Here is a 13,543-nt window from a genome sequence, read left to right on the forward strand (position 1 = left end):
TCGCTCAAATACGAGATGCATGGCCTTGTAAAAACTCTTTAAATTGAGCAGGGGTGGTTCTGGCTCCCGGAAAGGGGGGAGGCTTGAAGTTGACCCTGGCAACGGATACAAAGAACAATGCCTGCAACGTTGACGTTCCTGACTGGCCTGGTCAGCCGATGGACAAGGTGAAGTCGAGGTCCGTTTAAACTTCTTCTTCTTGTGTCTCTTCCCCGAGTGCCCAGAGGACTTGGGGCTCCTGAAGCGTTTCCTGCAAGCTCCACCTCGATCCAGACCGTGACCTCTGAGAAGTTGCACCTGCTGACGTTGACTGCTGGGCTGCCATGACCTTCAGGGCCCACTCCTTCACAGCTTTCGGAGCCAAGGCCTGGCAGTCAGAACACAACTTCGAGTCATGGTCTTAGTCCAAACACCAGAGACATAACGTATGGGGGTCCGTCACTGACATGGCATGGTGGCAGGCGCCGCACAGCTTGAACCCAGTCTTTCTAGATGTCATCTTGCACATACTTAAAAAATCTTCAAGAAAAAGGTTGACAAAGGCCTGTCAAAAAAGACAGAGGGTAGCTTGATTCCAGATCTGACCTTTAACTGGCACAAAAGGAAAGAACTGATGTACGCGCCACTGGGTGATGCCTTTATAGACGACCGTGATGTCACAGACTGCTCCAATGCAGCAGCCATGCAGATACAAAAGACACCACCCGATGGCGTGCGCAAGGGTATTACTCAGCAAAACTTCCAGATTCCAAGCGGACGCCAGGAAATTCTAAAGTAAGGAATCTGCAGCTAGAATTCTCTATGAGATTTCCCCTTTAAGAATTCATTTGTCAAGGAGGATGGGCCTTTCAACAATGTTTCCTACCCGCGCATTGATCCCTGCAATACGCGAGGGCAGAGTTGCATTGCACCCGACCGGTGAGGTCCTTTGCCCCCAAGCCTCCAGCTGAGACAGCAGGGTGCTGAGCACTGAGGTAAGCTTCCTGCGAGGCTAGAGTTGCATCATCACCAACAGGGTTTGTCTTCTACCCCGAGCCTCTTGTGTTACTCTGCAGGGGTGGAGCACTTAGCTGCTCACTTGGAAGGGCAGAGTCGCCTCCAACAGTGGCTGTCCTCTGCCCCCTGGGTTTTACTGCAGCAGGTGGAGCGCTTAGTGGACCTCTTGGGAGAGCTGATTTGCGTTGCCTCCAAAAGTGGCAGTCCTCTGCACCTAAGGCTCCGGGTGCAGTAGCTCGTGTTGCGCTTATTTGGTTTCTTGCAAGGGCAGAGTCACATCACCTTCAACAGGAGTGGTCCTCTACCAGGGAGCCTCTAGCCCTGCAGCAGCACGTGGAGTGCTTTGTTTCTTTCTTGGGGAGGGCAGAGTTGCGTCGCCCCCGATAAGGGGCTGTCCTCTCCGCTCGGCCTCTGGGTGTTTGGGCAGCGTGCGGAGCGCTTCCTTCTTTCCTTGGGAGGGCAGAGTGCGGTCACCTCAAGACAGGGGTGGTCCTCTGCCCCCTGAGCCGCTGAAACAAGAGGAAAAAAGAGGGTGTGCTGGCTGTTTCTTGACTGTGCGGCAGTCCTGGTACCCTGCTGCAGGAAGGGTGCCTTCGATAGAGTCACCAGCTGCTGTGATTCTCTTCAGTACTGGAGCAAAATGCTGGGTTGTCCGGTGAAGATCCTGCTCCATCTTGATGTCCGCCACGCTCCCCCCACTTCCAGTGTACGATTGGTGGCAGTGCACGTGGCCTTATAAGCCGCACAACTGCCCCTGCAGGTTGCCTACCTGCCTCTCCCATTTGGGGGTTCAAAAGATACCTGTGTCACCATTGGCCGTCCTTTTTGTGGCCACCTTGGCACGCTTGTTATTCCTGTTGACTCCCCTTTGTTGAAGCTGCCAGGGTAAACTGGTCTTTGCGGGTCTCCGGCGGAAGTTTACGCCTCCAGGCCCCTCTTTAAGGGGCGGCCTCTGCTAAAACACTGGACAGGTAGAAACCGGAAACGTGAGACACATGATCCTTTCATGAGCACAGAGAAGCGCCCAACTAAAGTTATGCCTTTTGGTTGTCTCCACTTCTGACAAAGATTACTGACACTGTGTGTGAGAAGATTATAATGTTTCCCTATTTTTTATTACAATCGTCCTTGGAAGGGGTAGATCAAAGCCCCCACTGCAAAGTGGTCCTTAGGTTGTACAATGACCGCTTTTAAGACAACATGGCGGCCATATAGAGAAAAACCCGCTCTCAAAGGAGCTGTTACGTTTCAATAACTGAAAAAACGGACACGCAGCCGCCATCTCAGTTCAGTCACAGTCCCAGCTCTAACCAGCAGTCCTTTTTTTATTTTAACGACAGGTGCCTGTAACAGTAGCCAAAGCCGGCACAGGACGGCGGAGGTACGGTACGGAGCCTCGCGTGGACCAGAAAGGTTTGAGGGCGTTTCCTTCCCCTCGCCGGTACAAGTGTCAGTGTGCTGGTGCCCGCGCTTCGTGTTTGTTGCTCAGGATCCTGTATTGTCTCCGCCATAGGACTGTGTGCCAACTCCAGCGGCCGACAGTCCATACCCCGAAGCATGGAAGAGGCGCTCGAGGAGTTAGTGCACTTCACAGTGGAGGAGCTGCCAAGCCGTGGCTATGGGGTGATGGAGGAGATCCGGAGGCAGGGAAAGCTGTGCGACGTAACCCTGCGGGTGAGAGCATCTGTAAGCTGCATGGTTTGGGTGTTCCCCATAGGGGATGCCTGAGATGGCCACTAAGACAGAGGGTATCAAGGGACAGAGGGTATCAAGGGACGGACATTAATGATGTAGAGAGGTCAGGAAAGCAGGCGAGTTATTTCGGAGAAGGGAGTATGGTGGAAACTGGAGATAACTGTGGACCACAGTGGACTTGAGACATAAATAAGGCAGCAAATTAGATTGACTAGCTGTGTGTCGGGGAGAGCGTAGTAGTAGTTTCGGGAGATTAAGGATCAGTTGACGGATATGGAGGAAGCCAAGGTGTTAGACAAGTTGGCTTAAACAGAGAAATAAGGGGAACTGGAGCAGTCCTGGTACTAATGGGAGTTTTTATGAGACCACAGCTAAGTGAAACGAGTGGGTTTAGTTAGACATAAACGAATGTATAATTCTTAAGTTATTTCATGTATGTTTTTCCTTTAGGCTTCAAAAGTAATATATTACGTTAGTTTTTTTGCATATGAATTACTATGCTCAGTTAAGGATACTAGCAGGGCACAAGTCTTTAAAAATAATAATAATAATTAAGTGGGGGACTAACCAAGTTAGGCAGTATGCAAGATGTATCGTGGCGCATGACATCGCCCGTGATATCACAGGAAGTGGTGTTACAACCCATGACCTCACAGGAAGTGACATCAGATCTTAACACATCAGGCCTAACATGGTTGCAAAGTCAGTGAGGTTTCCAAATAATGGCGATGTACTAGCCTACACTACTGTGATTTCGGAATCATGGTACCACAGAGAAGAATAATAATATTTGACTTTACAGGATGTGAGAATGGTATAGGTGAACTTCTCTCGCAATGCTAGAGACCTAGTAACCCCAAGTGCACTTATTAATATTTAATTTTCCAAAAAATGATTGTGGTCAACAGCACCTGACTCCTCCACTTCCGCCACCCATTATCTGTTAACAAGTTTCTCAGCAAATAATTGTTTCATATTGCAGTGTTCTTATTGTACTGAAAGTGGTTTTCATTAATTGTCAAGCTCACAGTAGTGACAGTAAAGCATTTTAACGCTTCATCATAAAGCAGTTTAATGCTTCAGCATGCTAACTGCATTTCCCTAGAGAGCTCCCCATAATAATAAATGTTTGTATTAACAGACCATAAATACAGGTTCAAGCAGCATTAAAATATGGATACACATGTTATCTTAACTGCAGACAATGCCCTTTCCAGAGCCATAGTGTGGTACTGTATACTGGCAGGCAAATAATTTGTGCTACAGGGGCTTGCGCCTACTTGTCCTAAGGACAAAATTATCAGGAAAACTTGTCCTTGACCCCAAGCAATATGTCCTCGGTGTCAAGCTATGGGAATTCCTCACCCCTGTGGGTGCATTAATACTGCAGTGCGCTTGTTGCAGTGATATGTGAGAGATTTAGTAATATCAGTGAATTCCTTACCTCAACTAGAGCGAATTTAACCTCTTAGCTTCTGGGCCCTTTTTGGCTATTTGGGGTGGTTTGCGCTTAGGCCTTAAAAACTTTTTGTCCACATAAGCTATCCATGCCAAATTTGCGTCCTTTTTTCCAACATCCTAGGGATTATAAAGGTACCCAGAGCTTGTAGGTTCCCCTGGAGGAGCACAAGAAATTAGTCAAAATACAGCTAAAATTTCGTTTTTATTAAAAAAAAAAAAAAAAAATGGGGAAAAAAGGGCTGCCAAAGAAGGCTTGTGGCTTTTTCCCTGGAAATGGCACCAACAAAGGGTTTGCAGTGCTATAATCGCCAGCTTTCAGGAACAGGCAGACTTCAATCAGAAATCCACATTTCTCAACACAATTTTGGCATTTTACTCGGACATACTTCATTTTTACTATTTTTGGTGCTTTTAGCCTCCTTCCAGTCAGTGACAGAAATGGGTGTGAAACCAATCCCGGAACGCTAAGCATTTCTGAAAAGTAGACAAAATTCTGAATTCAGCAAGGGGTCATTTGTGTAGAACCTACAAGGTTTTCCAACAGAAAATAACAGCTGAAATAAAGAAATATTGAAATTCAGCTGAAAAAAACCAGCCGTTTTACTCTAACCTTTTCCTGCAATGTCTGCTTTTTTTAAAGCAACATACCGTTACGTGTGCTGGACTCTTCTGGTTGCAGGGATGTATAGGGCTTTTAGGTTCATCAAGATCCCTAGGCACCCAGAGCCAATAAATGAGCTGCACCTTGCAATGGGTTTCATTCTACACCGGGTATACAGCAATTCATTTGCTGAAATGTAAAGAGTGAAAAATAGGTATCAAGAAAACCTATGTATTTCCAAAATGTGCATAAGATAAGGTATTGAGAAGCAGTGGTTATTTGCACATCTCTGAATTCCTGGGTGCCCATACTAGCATGTGAATTATAGGCAATTTCTCAAATAGGTGTTTTTTTACACACTGTCTTACATTTGGAAGGAAACAATGTAGAGAAAGACAAGGGGCATTAATACTTGTTGTGCTATTCTGTGTTCCCCCAAGTCTCCCGATAAAAATGGTACCTCACTTGCGTGGGTAGGCCTAATGCTTGCGACAGGAAAGGCGACATGGACACATTACATTGAAATCTGACGTGTTTTTTGCAAAGTGCCTGGCTGTAGATTTTGGCCTCTAGCTCAGCCGGCACCTAGGGAAACATACCAAACCTGTGCATTTTTGGAAACTAGACACCTAGGGGAATCCAAGATGGTGTGACTTGTGGGGCTCTGATCAGGTTCTGTTACCCAGAATCCTTTGTAAACCTCAAAATGTGGCCAAAAAACACTTTTTCCTCACATTTCGGTGACAAAGTTCTGGAATCTGAGAGGAGCCACAGATTTCCTTCCACCCAGCATTCCCCCAAGTCTCCCGATAAAAATGGTACCTCACTTGTGTGGGTAGGCCTAGTTCCTGCGACAGGAATAGATCACACAGCGATCAATGTTGGTCCTTGCATGCGGCAACTGTTGACCCTGGGGTGATTTATTCCTGACGCAGGCACTAGGTATAGGCACTCAAGTAGGGTAGTGTTTATATCAGGACAGGTGAGGAATCGCTGGGTGGCAGGAATTTTGTGGATCGCAGCATATTCCTGTAGTTTGTGTGACAGAAATGCAAGAAAGGTAGTTTTTATTCAACATTTCAGCTTTGCAGGGTATTCTGGGTAAGAAAACTTTGGGGAATCCACACAAGTCACACCTCTGTAGACTCCCCCGGGTGTCTAGTTTCCAGAAATGTTTGGGTTTAGTATGTTTCCCTATATGGCCGCCGAACCCACGACCAAAACCACAGGTGCCGGCCTTACAAAACCAGTTTTTGTGATAGATAATTTTGATGGCTCCACAATACAATTTGGGCAGTGGAATTTGGGGCTGAACTAAATTAGGGAGTTCACAAGAGAGCACCCTCTGTGCTTGCCCCTGCATTCACCTGCTCTCTGGGTTGGGCTAACCCACTATTGCCCCGTTGTACACACTGTGCTTGCGAAGGGACAACAGGACTGCCCTCATCACCTCCCTCACAATTTACTGGAAGAGGAGTTATCCAATGGGACTCCTCCGACTGAAAAATCACTCCCAGAGTCTGCGCCATTGTCCTATCCCTCAGATGCTGTCTCAGTATCTGCTTTCTCAGACTCTGATCCCATGTCAGAGCTGTCCTCTATAACCCGAGTGACGGCGTCCACAGCAGTCATCCATCAAGATGCCATCTCTGCTATTGGCTAAACTGTTGCTCTAATACACTAGCCTACGTAGACAGTCACAAAATAGTTGGTGTGTATGTGTGATACGAGCAACAGTAGAGGCCACCTTATCTGTGCTTCTTCCCTCAATCAGCACATTCTTTCAAGACACTCAAAAAACACCTTGTCACATACCGTTCGTCACAGTCTCTAGCACCTCCTGCGCCCAGTCCAACAATCATTATTCGTGCTCCCACTCCCATGTCTTCCTCCTCGGATTACCTCATTACCACTCAGCAAAAGTGCTCTCTATCTCTCCATAGCCACCCTCCACCCCGCACATAGATTTCACTTGTATTATAGCGCAGGTAATGGCTGACTTACTAATGTGCTCAGCTATTTACATAAAATACAGATTTGCTCTTTGCAGTAGGCATATAAACCTTCTGTGCTTCTTTATGGCACTAAAACTGCCACTAGGCAAAAGTATGATCCCTTTGTAGCAGAAACATAATCACAAGACTTACTTGACTTTTTTTTATTGCTGCCTAAAAGTTCCAGTTGAAATGCGTCAGTTGAAGTATGTGCATTGCTTTGAAGACGCAAGCTGCAACTGCAAGACAACTGGTGCCAAATACATATATATAGATAGATCGATCACTTTTATATGTGGGTCTGGTTTTCCTGGGGGCCGATTGCAGCCCCCAGAGAAACCACACATGCATTGACAAAAGTGATTATATATATATATATATATATATATATATATATATATATATATATAATTTCTCTCTATCTACATGGATTGATATAGAAACACTACAACAAAAAAAAAAAAAAAGTATTGCCCCCACAGTGGGTCCCCCTGCCCAACAATGTGACGTCAGCACGCTGTGAGAGGTGGCAGGAGACACAGAAGAGATTCCCTGTCTCCCAGGGGTTTAAAAAAATAAATCCTTCTGACCCCCTCCCTGGTGTCGGGCACTGGTCGTGACCCGCAATAGGGAGGTAGTGTGGCCGACGCCCGCACCAAAGGGTATGTATTGTAGTGCGTTCCTTAATGGTTTGTCATTTGTATTGCAGAGTTTGGTTTACTATTTTGGTTGCTAGTGCCAAGGGTAATTTGCATGAACGTGAATTCACCGGACGTGACAACACACAACCTTTGACCTTCCATCTCTCACACACATTGTTACACATGCACACATTTACACTTACACACACATACTCCCTCTCACACAAACACACGCTCCCCTGCAAGCATTCACACAACATACATTTAAAAGCACTTTTTGTATTACTTATCTCAGCTACCAGGGAATGCTATATTCCTAGCTAACTACATATTTTAATACACTCACAATGAATAATGAAACATTCACTATTAGTGTAATAAAACATTGTGAGAAAACAGAGTTGAGCCCTAACCGACATCCAGAAGGACATGCTGCTACTGTGTTTCTGGCACTGATTTTGCCACCTTTAAGGCCAGGGGTCGCAGCTGTGACCCCCTGGCGACTTCTAAAATACGTCCATTGTGATTTGGTGCACACTCTGCCAATGCAGGATGGCAGTTATTTAATGGTGCTTTGTACTAATTGAAACTATGATTTATCTGTTTTAATTAGTGCTAGCGTACCATTTTATCGCTCCAGAGTGTGTCTAAATGCCGTAAGCAGTCAGAAATGGCAAAACAGTAGTAATCAGAAAATCAAAATGATGGCAACATTTTTATTTTTGCATCTTGCTCACTGAAAGGATAAGAAAACAGGAGGTCTTTATTTTTCCTTCACAGGGTTTATAACTTTGTTTCTGAATTGTTTTCTTGAAAGGAACACCAGTTACTCATATCCTGATTGGCATGCACAAGCTCCTGTTGTGTGATTAGGGAAAAACAAAAAGTGATGGGCGAAATACTTGGATTATTGTCAGGCACTAATTGCAGTCCAGTTCAATTTTTTTGCCAATATTCCACTCCATATAGTGACCAACAATTTACATATTAGTCTTAGTCCTGCTCTTTTAGTAACTATCCTTCTCAAACAGCCAGGCCTGGCCTCCCCCAGCTGGGAACACAAGAAACCCCAGACAGGTTTAGGGCTTATTCAGGGATGTGGAATTCCTATCACCCGACGGCTGGGACATATTGTTTGGCGTCAAGGACAACACGTTTTCGTGTTTTTTTTTGTCCTTGGGACAAGTAGGCCCGCCACCTGCAGTACAAAACCCTTTGGCTGCCAGTTTACAGAGAAGTGAAATGTCTTCAGTTTAGGTAATGTGTGTGTCCATATGTTAATGCTGTTCAAACTTGTACTTATGGTTCATTAATGAAATGCCTTCATTATTAGGGTGAGCACTGTAAATAAACGTTTTAAGGTCACACTGCTCTACTGATAGTGATTCCAGAAAAAAAAAGTGTACAAACCTGTTTGAAAAGTTTAACAATATGAGGCTAAGTATGCTGCTCCCAGAACGCTCTCTAATTAGATGCAGATGTTTACAGAAGCTTATAAGCAAGAGTGATGATTCTTTGCTTTCAAAATAAGATGTTCAGAAACAAATACAAGTAGGAAAAAAATGTTTAGCTACTAGGAAATATTTTAGGTGCTATTTCTTTGAGGTTTAATTTAGTAAAATGTGTTGATGCATGTTAGTATTCCAAAAAATATCCCTAATGGAAAATCAGTGTAACCGTTTTCAACAAGTTTATGGGAAGCATGAAAATAAACAAGCACTGGCAAAGCCAACCAATCCAACATTTTTTTGTGAGTCTTTTGGTTTCATCAATGTATGTCTTGTTTTGACATGGCTTTTATAACACTTTATTTTTGTGGGAGTTGCTAGGCCTTCACCATTGTAACAAACATTGTCAAAAAAAAAAAAAAAAGTGTTGGGTCTCAAAAAGAACACATTGCCACCAGTGGCATAACAAAGGCCCCGCAGCACCCCTCCAGGGGGACCCCTGAGCACAGCACCTTCCCTGAGTGAGTCTGGAGTCAGAGTGGCTCCATGTTCTTTGCAGAGGGCCCCCTCCAGTTTCGTTACACCCACAGATTGCCACAGTAGCTCCTGACACTGAACAAAACTATTTTGTGTGCCAATATGCTACTTGTGGAAGAGCAGAATGTGACCAATCACAGTAAAGCCAGCCGACAGAGAGAGAAATAGAAGTTTAATAAAAACAAAATGTCTTTGTTAATGCCAAACCTAATTAGAGACCCAGTTCTTAAGGAAAGTCACACAAGTGCACCCCTGGTATGTCTTTGAATTAGTGGTTTTTATGAACTCACAAGAACTTACAGAAGTAGACCAGGAAATCGTACTCCTAGAAAATATTTGTGAACTGTATTTTAGCACAGGCAAATATGCATGTGTATATTTACTCATGTGAAAAGCTACTGAGCATTTACAAGTTCACTTTCCCTCCAACCACTTATTTCTATCCCTGGAAGAACATCTACTTCTGCCATTGCCTGGAATAAATGTTCAACCTTTCTCATTATGGGAAAAGATTAGAGAAGAGCTTGTGAAAATCTTTAAAACATGTAAGTAATCTGTTTGCAGACGCAAAAAGGCATTCCAGCTCTGTAACTATTGCTTACTACTACCTCCAGCCCCAGTATATAGATCTGCAGAAAGTGGCAAAAGAAGGAAATTGCTATAATAGAGATTGAAATTGCAAAGTATTCAAGCCCTACTATAGTAGTAGCTCTCAGATAATCAGAGAGGCTATTATCAGAGCTCTTGCATAATAAGATTGCTGCCATATTTTGTCACCGCAATACATGGCACCAAAGGGACAAGTAGATTTTTTTTTTTGAACAGGACAAGTAGATTTAAGAAGCAACCTGTATCATGGACAAGTATATATTTAAAAAAAAAAAATATATATATATATATATATACACCCTTGCCTTATTGGGCCTTATCATATTGTATGACTATTACATCACTTCTTTTAAATTTAAGTAGCGAAATCATGGCAGGTAAACTACTGACCCAATTGTTTTTGTGAATTTAGCCCTCTGAAAAGTCCTGATTTGAAACACTGGATAGTTTGCTTTTATTCTGTGTTCAGGGATGGTGGTTAAGGCTCTTAACTTATCATATCCTTGTCTCTCTGAAGAAACACAAGACAGGTGTTAGTTGGGATTTGTTGATGTGGTTGCATCGAGTGAACTGCAACTCAGTATCTTACCTTCTTAGAGAACAAACGTTTTGATTCATTATAGTCCTCGGCACTGACCTGACTTAATGGTGGACATGTTGTATACATTCTATTTTTTTGTTCACATCAAAACTTAAATAATGGGTGTGGAATGGCGTTGTATTTATCAACAGAGATCGGCGTCAATGGCCCTCTGAAACATTGGGGTTTCTTGTGTTCTCGTTTAAAGAAGGGCCCGCCTAGCGCAGTAATTCAACTTGGCCAGTGCCTTGTGCAGCTGAAATTAATTTCAGTGCTTAATTTGCACTTGTTGTGTCCGGTGCAGAGCACCGGCACTTATTTTAGAGGGCCTGAGCTTATTTTTCTGCCTGAAGCATTTACTGCGAGCAAAAAACACATATGGGTAAGACTGAGGAAGAGAAAAGCGAAAAAGCGTTACAATGGGAGAAAGCTATAGGAGTGAGCTGAAGGGGCAGGTAGTGGCTGTGAATTGATTGAAGAGGCCCAAAATGGCGTCAGAATTACGCTGCCTCCGTATCCTGTGCTCGCACATTTAATTGCAGTAGCAGCGTGTTTAAGAGGAGGCCTTTGAGCACCGGCACGTTTTTATTTACAAATTAAGCACTGATTAGCATATGTCTTGTCCCTGCTCAAATGACTCAAATGAGTGAAAAACGATGGAAGCAAATCCTACCCATAGTGGTCACTACTGGCTGCTGTTATCTTAAGCATTCCATCACTCAATGTTTGCTTTGGTCAATTGATTCATTGCCTGACATAACCATTAGCAGTATTCTCATTTGCACTGCCCGTATTTTATCAAACATAATTGTCAAATTAATTAAGAAAGCCGGACCTTATAATAAAGAGTACTTACATAAATGTTTTTATTATACCAACCTGCTAATTAAGGGCTGCTCGTGCATGCAGACACACTGTAAAGTAATACAAAAAAGTGAAGGAATTCACAAAATGTGCTCAGTTGTGGTAAACAAAAGGCTGCATTGTGCCTCAGTGGTGTAAGCTATGCTGGCGAGTTGAGAAAAAGCCCCTTGGGGTATCAGCTGTGTTCCAGCTTTACTAAGGATTCGGAAGAGAGCTGGCATTAAATAATGACTCTACTATTTCTCCATTCTTATTCTCTGGATTTACTTTGGTGTCTCTCTCTTTGTTGCTGCTCTGAGTCATAGGCGTTTGAAATTGCTGTTGCCGGAAGATGTTTTTTTTTTTTTTAACTTAAACTGATGAGGTCATCATTTATACCTTCTCACACTCTCTCAAAGATCTTCACTGGTTATGAGTAGCTGGAAGATGATCATTCAAACCCTTTTGATTTCACACTGGGCAGTAAACTGGAAGGGACCAACCTTCTTAAAACTCAACCTGTACAATCAAATGAGAAACCTCAGTTTCAGAATGATCCCACGCCTAATTCCATTTCCCTTTTTTTTTTTTTTTTTTTTCTCTTAAACCACCTTCTTAGGACTGCATTCTCAGTTTAGACATGTAGGCTCTGTATGTAATGTCCTCCAAAAGAACATAAACACCAACAAGTACCGAGAATTCAAGAAAAGACATGGCGACAAGCCTTTTCCCAAACTCAGAACCTGACTAACTCACAGGACTCATCCATCATAGTTGTGGATATGCTGCTTGCGATCCTGTCCGCACATTCCTTTGGTTAGTACTACCCGCATAAGATGTGCTTATGTGCTGCCGTGAAACAATCAAATTTCCCCCAGGGGAAAAGCAATCCAATCACACCACACACTCAATTGAATGATCTCTCAAATGACCAATCTAAAAACAAAGGAATCTAAGAATATTAATTTAATATTACAAACTCAAATAGTTAAAACCCAATATCACAATGATCACAAAACAAAAAACATCAATAAAAACCACATATAAAAGCAATAAAATCAAACAAAAGGGAGACCAAGAAAGACATCTGCACTAGTCTATTATAGTTAGACTGTCCCAATTATGGTAGACTTCGGCCAATCAACTTCTGTCACCAATCCTTGTTCAATTCCGGCCTACTCTTATGGGTACAGTAATGTCGTGTAGCGTCAACACGTTTTGGTGGTCTTTTGAATTCTTTCACCACCTTCTTCAGGACTAACAAATATGCTCCCAACACTTATTAAACCAAACCTCCATTAAAATCAAATCAAACCATCCACACTGATCCAAATGTTAATATGTATACTTTCCTTTGTTTCCCGATAGTCTTTCGCAAACAAATTTAATGGAATCCACACTTTCTATTGCACAGTGAACCAGGCCTCTCAATTGTCCATACGGTTCCCAACCTTAGTTCGACGTAATGGTCTGGCGGAGCTTAGCTCTCTTCCTTTTCAATTTATGATTCAAAGACTTATGTGCTGCCATGCCAAGTCTGGAGCATGTTCTTCGGGTCTCACAAACCATACCAAAAACTTAACACTAATAACCACTTAAACCAATACAGGGGTGTGGAATTTATTAAAATATCTACTTGTCCAGGGGACAGGTTGCTTCTCAAATCTACTTGTCCTGTAAAAAGATCTACTTGTCCCTTTGGTGCCATGTAGTGTGGCGACAAATTATGGCAGCAATTAATAGCCTCTCTGATTATGCCAGGGCTACTACCATAGTAGGGCTTGAATACTTGGAGTTTCAATCCCTACTGTAGCAATTTCCTTATTTTGCCACCTTTCTGCAGATCTGCATACTGGGGCTGGAGGAAGCAGTAAGCAATAGTTCCAGGGCTGGAATGCCTTTGAGTCTGCAAACCTACTAACCTGCATGTTTTAAAGATTTTTACCAGCTTCTCTCTAATATTTTCCCATAATAAGAAAGGTTGGACATTTACTCCTGACAATGGCAGAATTAGAACTTCTTCCAGGGTTGGGAAGAAAGTGGCTGGAGGGAAAATGAACTTGCAAATGCTCAATAGATTTTCACATGAGCAAATCTACACATCGTATTTACCCATGCTAAAATACAGTTCACAAATA

General features: G+C 43.3%; 1 protein-coding gene across 3 annotated transcripts in view; it reads left to right on the plus strand.

Annotated features, from left to right (window-relative positions):
• Window positions 1–2,358: 2,358 nt before the first annotated feature.
• KLHL18 (kelch like family member 18) overlaps window positions 2,359–13,543 on the plus strand; it is a 238,982-nt gene continuing 227,797 nt past the window's right edge. For all 3 annotated transcript variants that reach the window (XM_069210941.1, XM_069210942.1, XM_069210944.1), the window contains exon 1: window positions 2,359–2,670. In XM_069210941.1, coding sequence (XP_069067042.1) covers window positions 2,554–2,670 — 117 coding nt within the window. In that variant the 5' untranslated portion in view covers window positions 2,359–2,553. The remainder of the gene's footprint in view (window positions 2,671–13,543) is intronic.

The sequence above is a fragment of the Pleurodeles waltl genome, chromosome 10 (genome assembly GCF_031143425.1).
Source record: "Pleurodeles waltl isolate 20211129_DDA chromosome 10, aPleWal1.hap1.20221129, whole genome shotgun sequence".
NCBI classification, from domain to species: Eukaryota; Metazoa; Chordata; class Amphibia; order Caudata; family Salamandridae; genus Pleurodeles; species Pleurodeles waltl.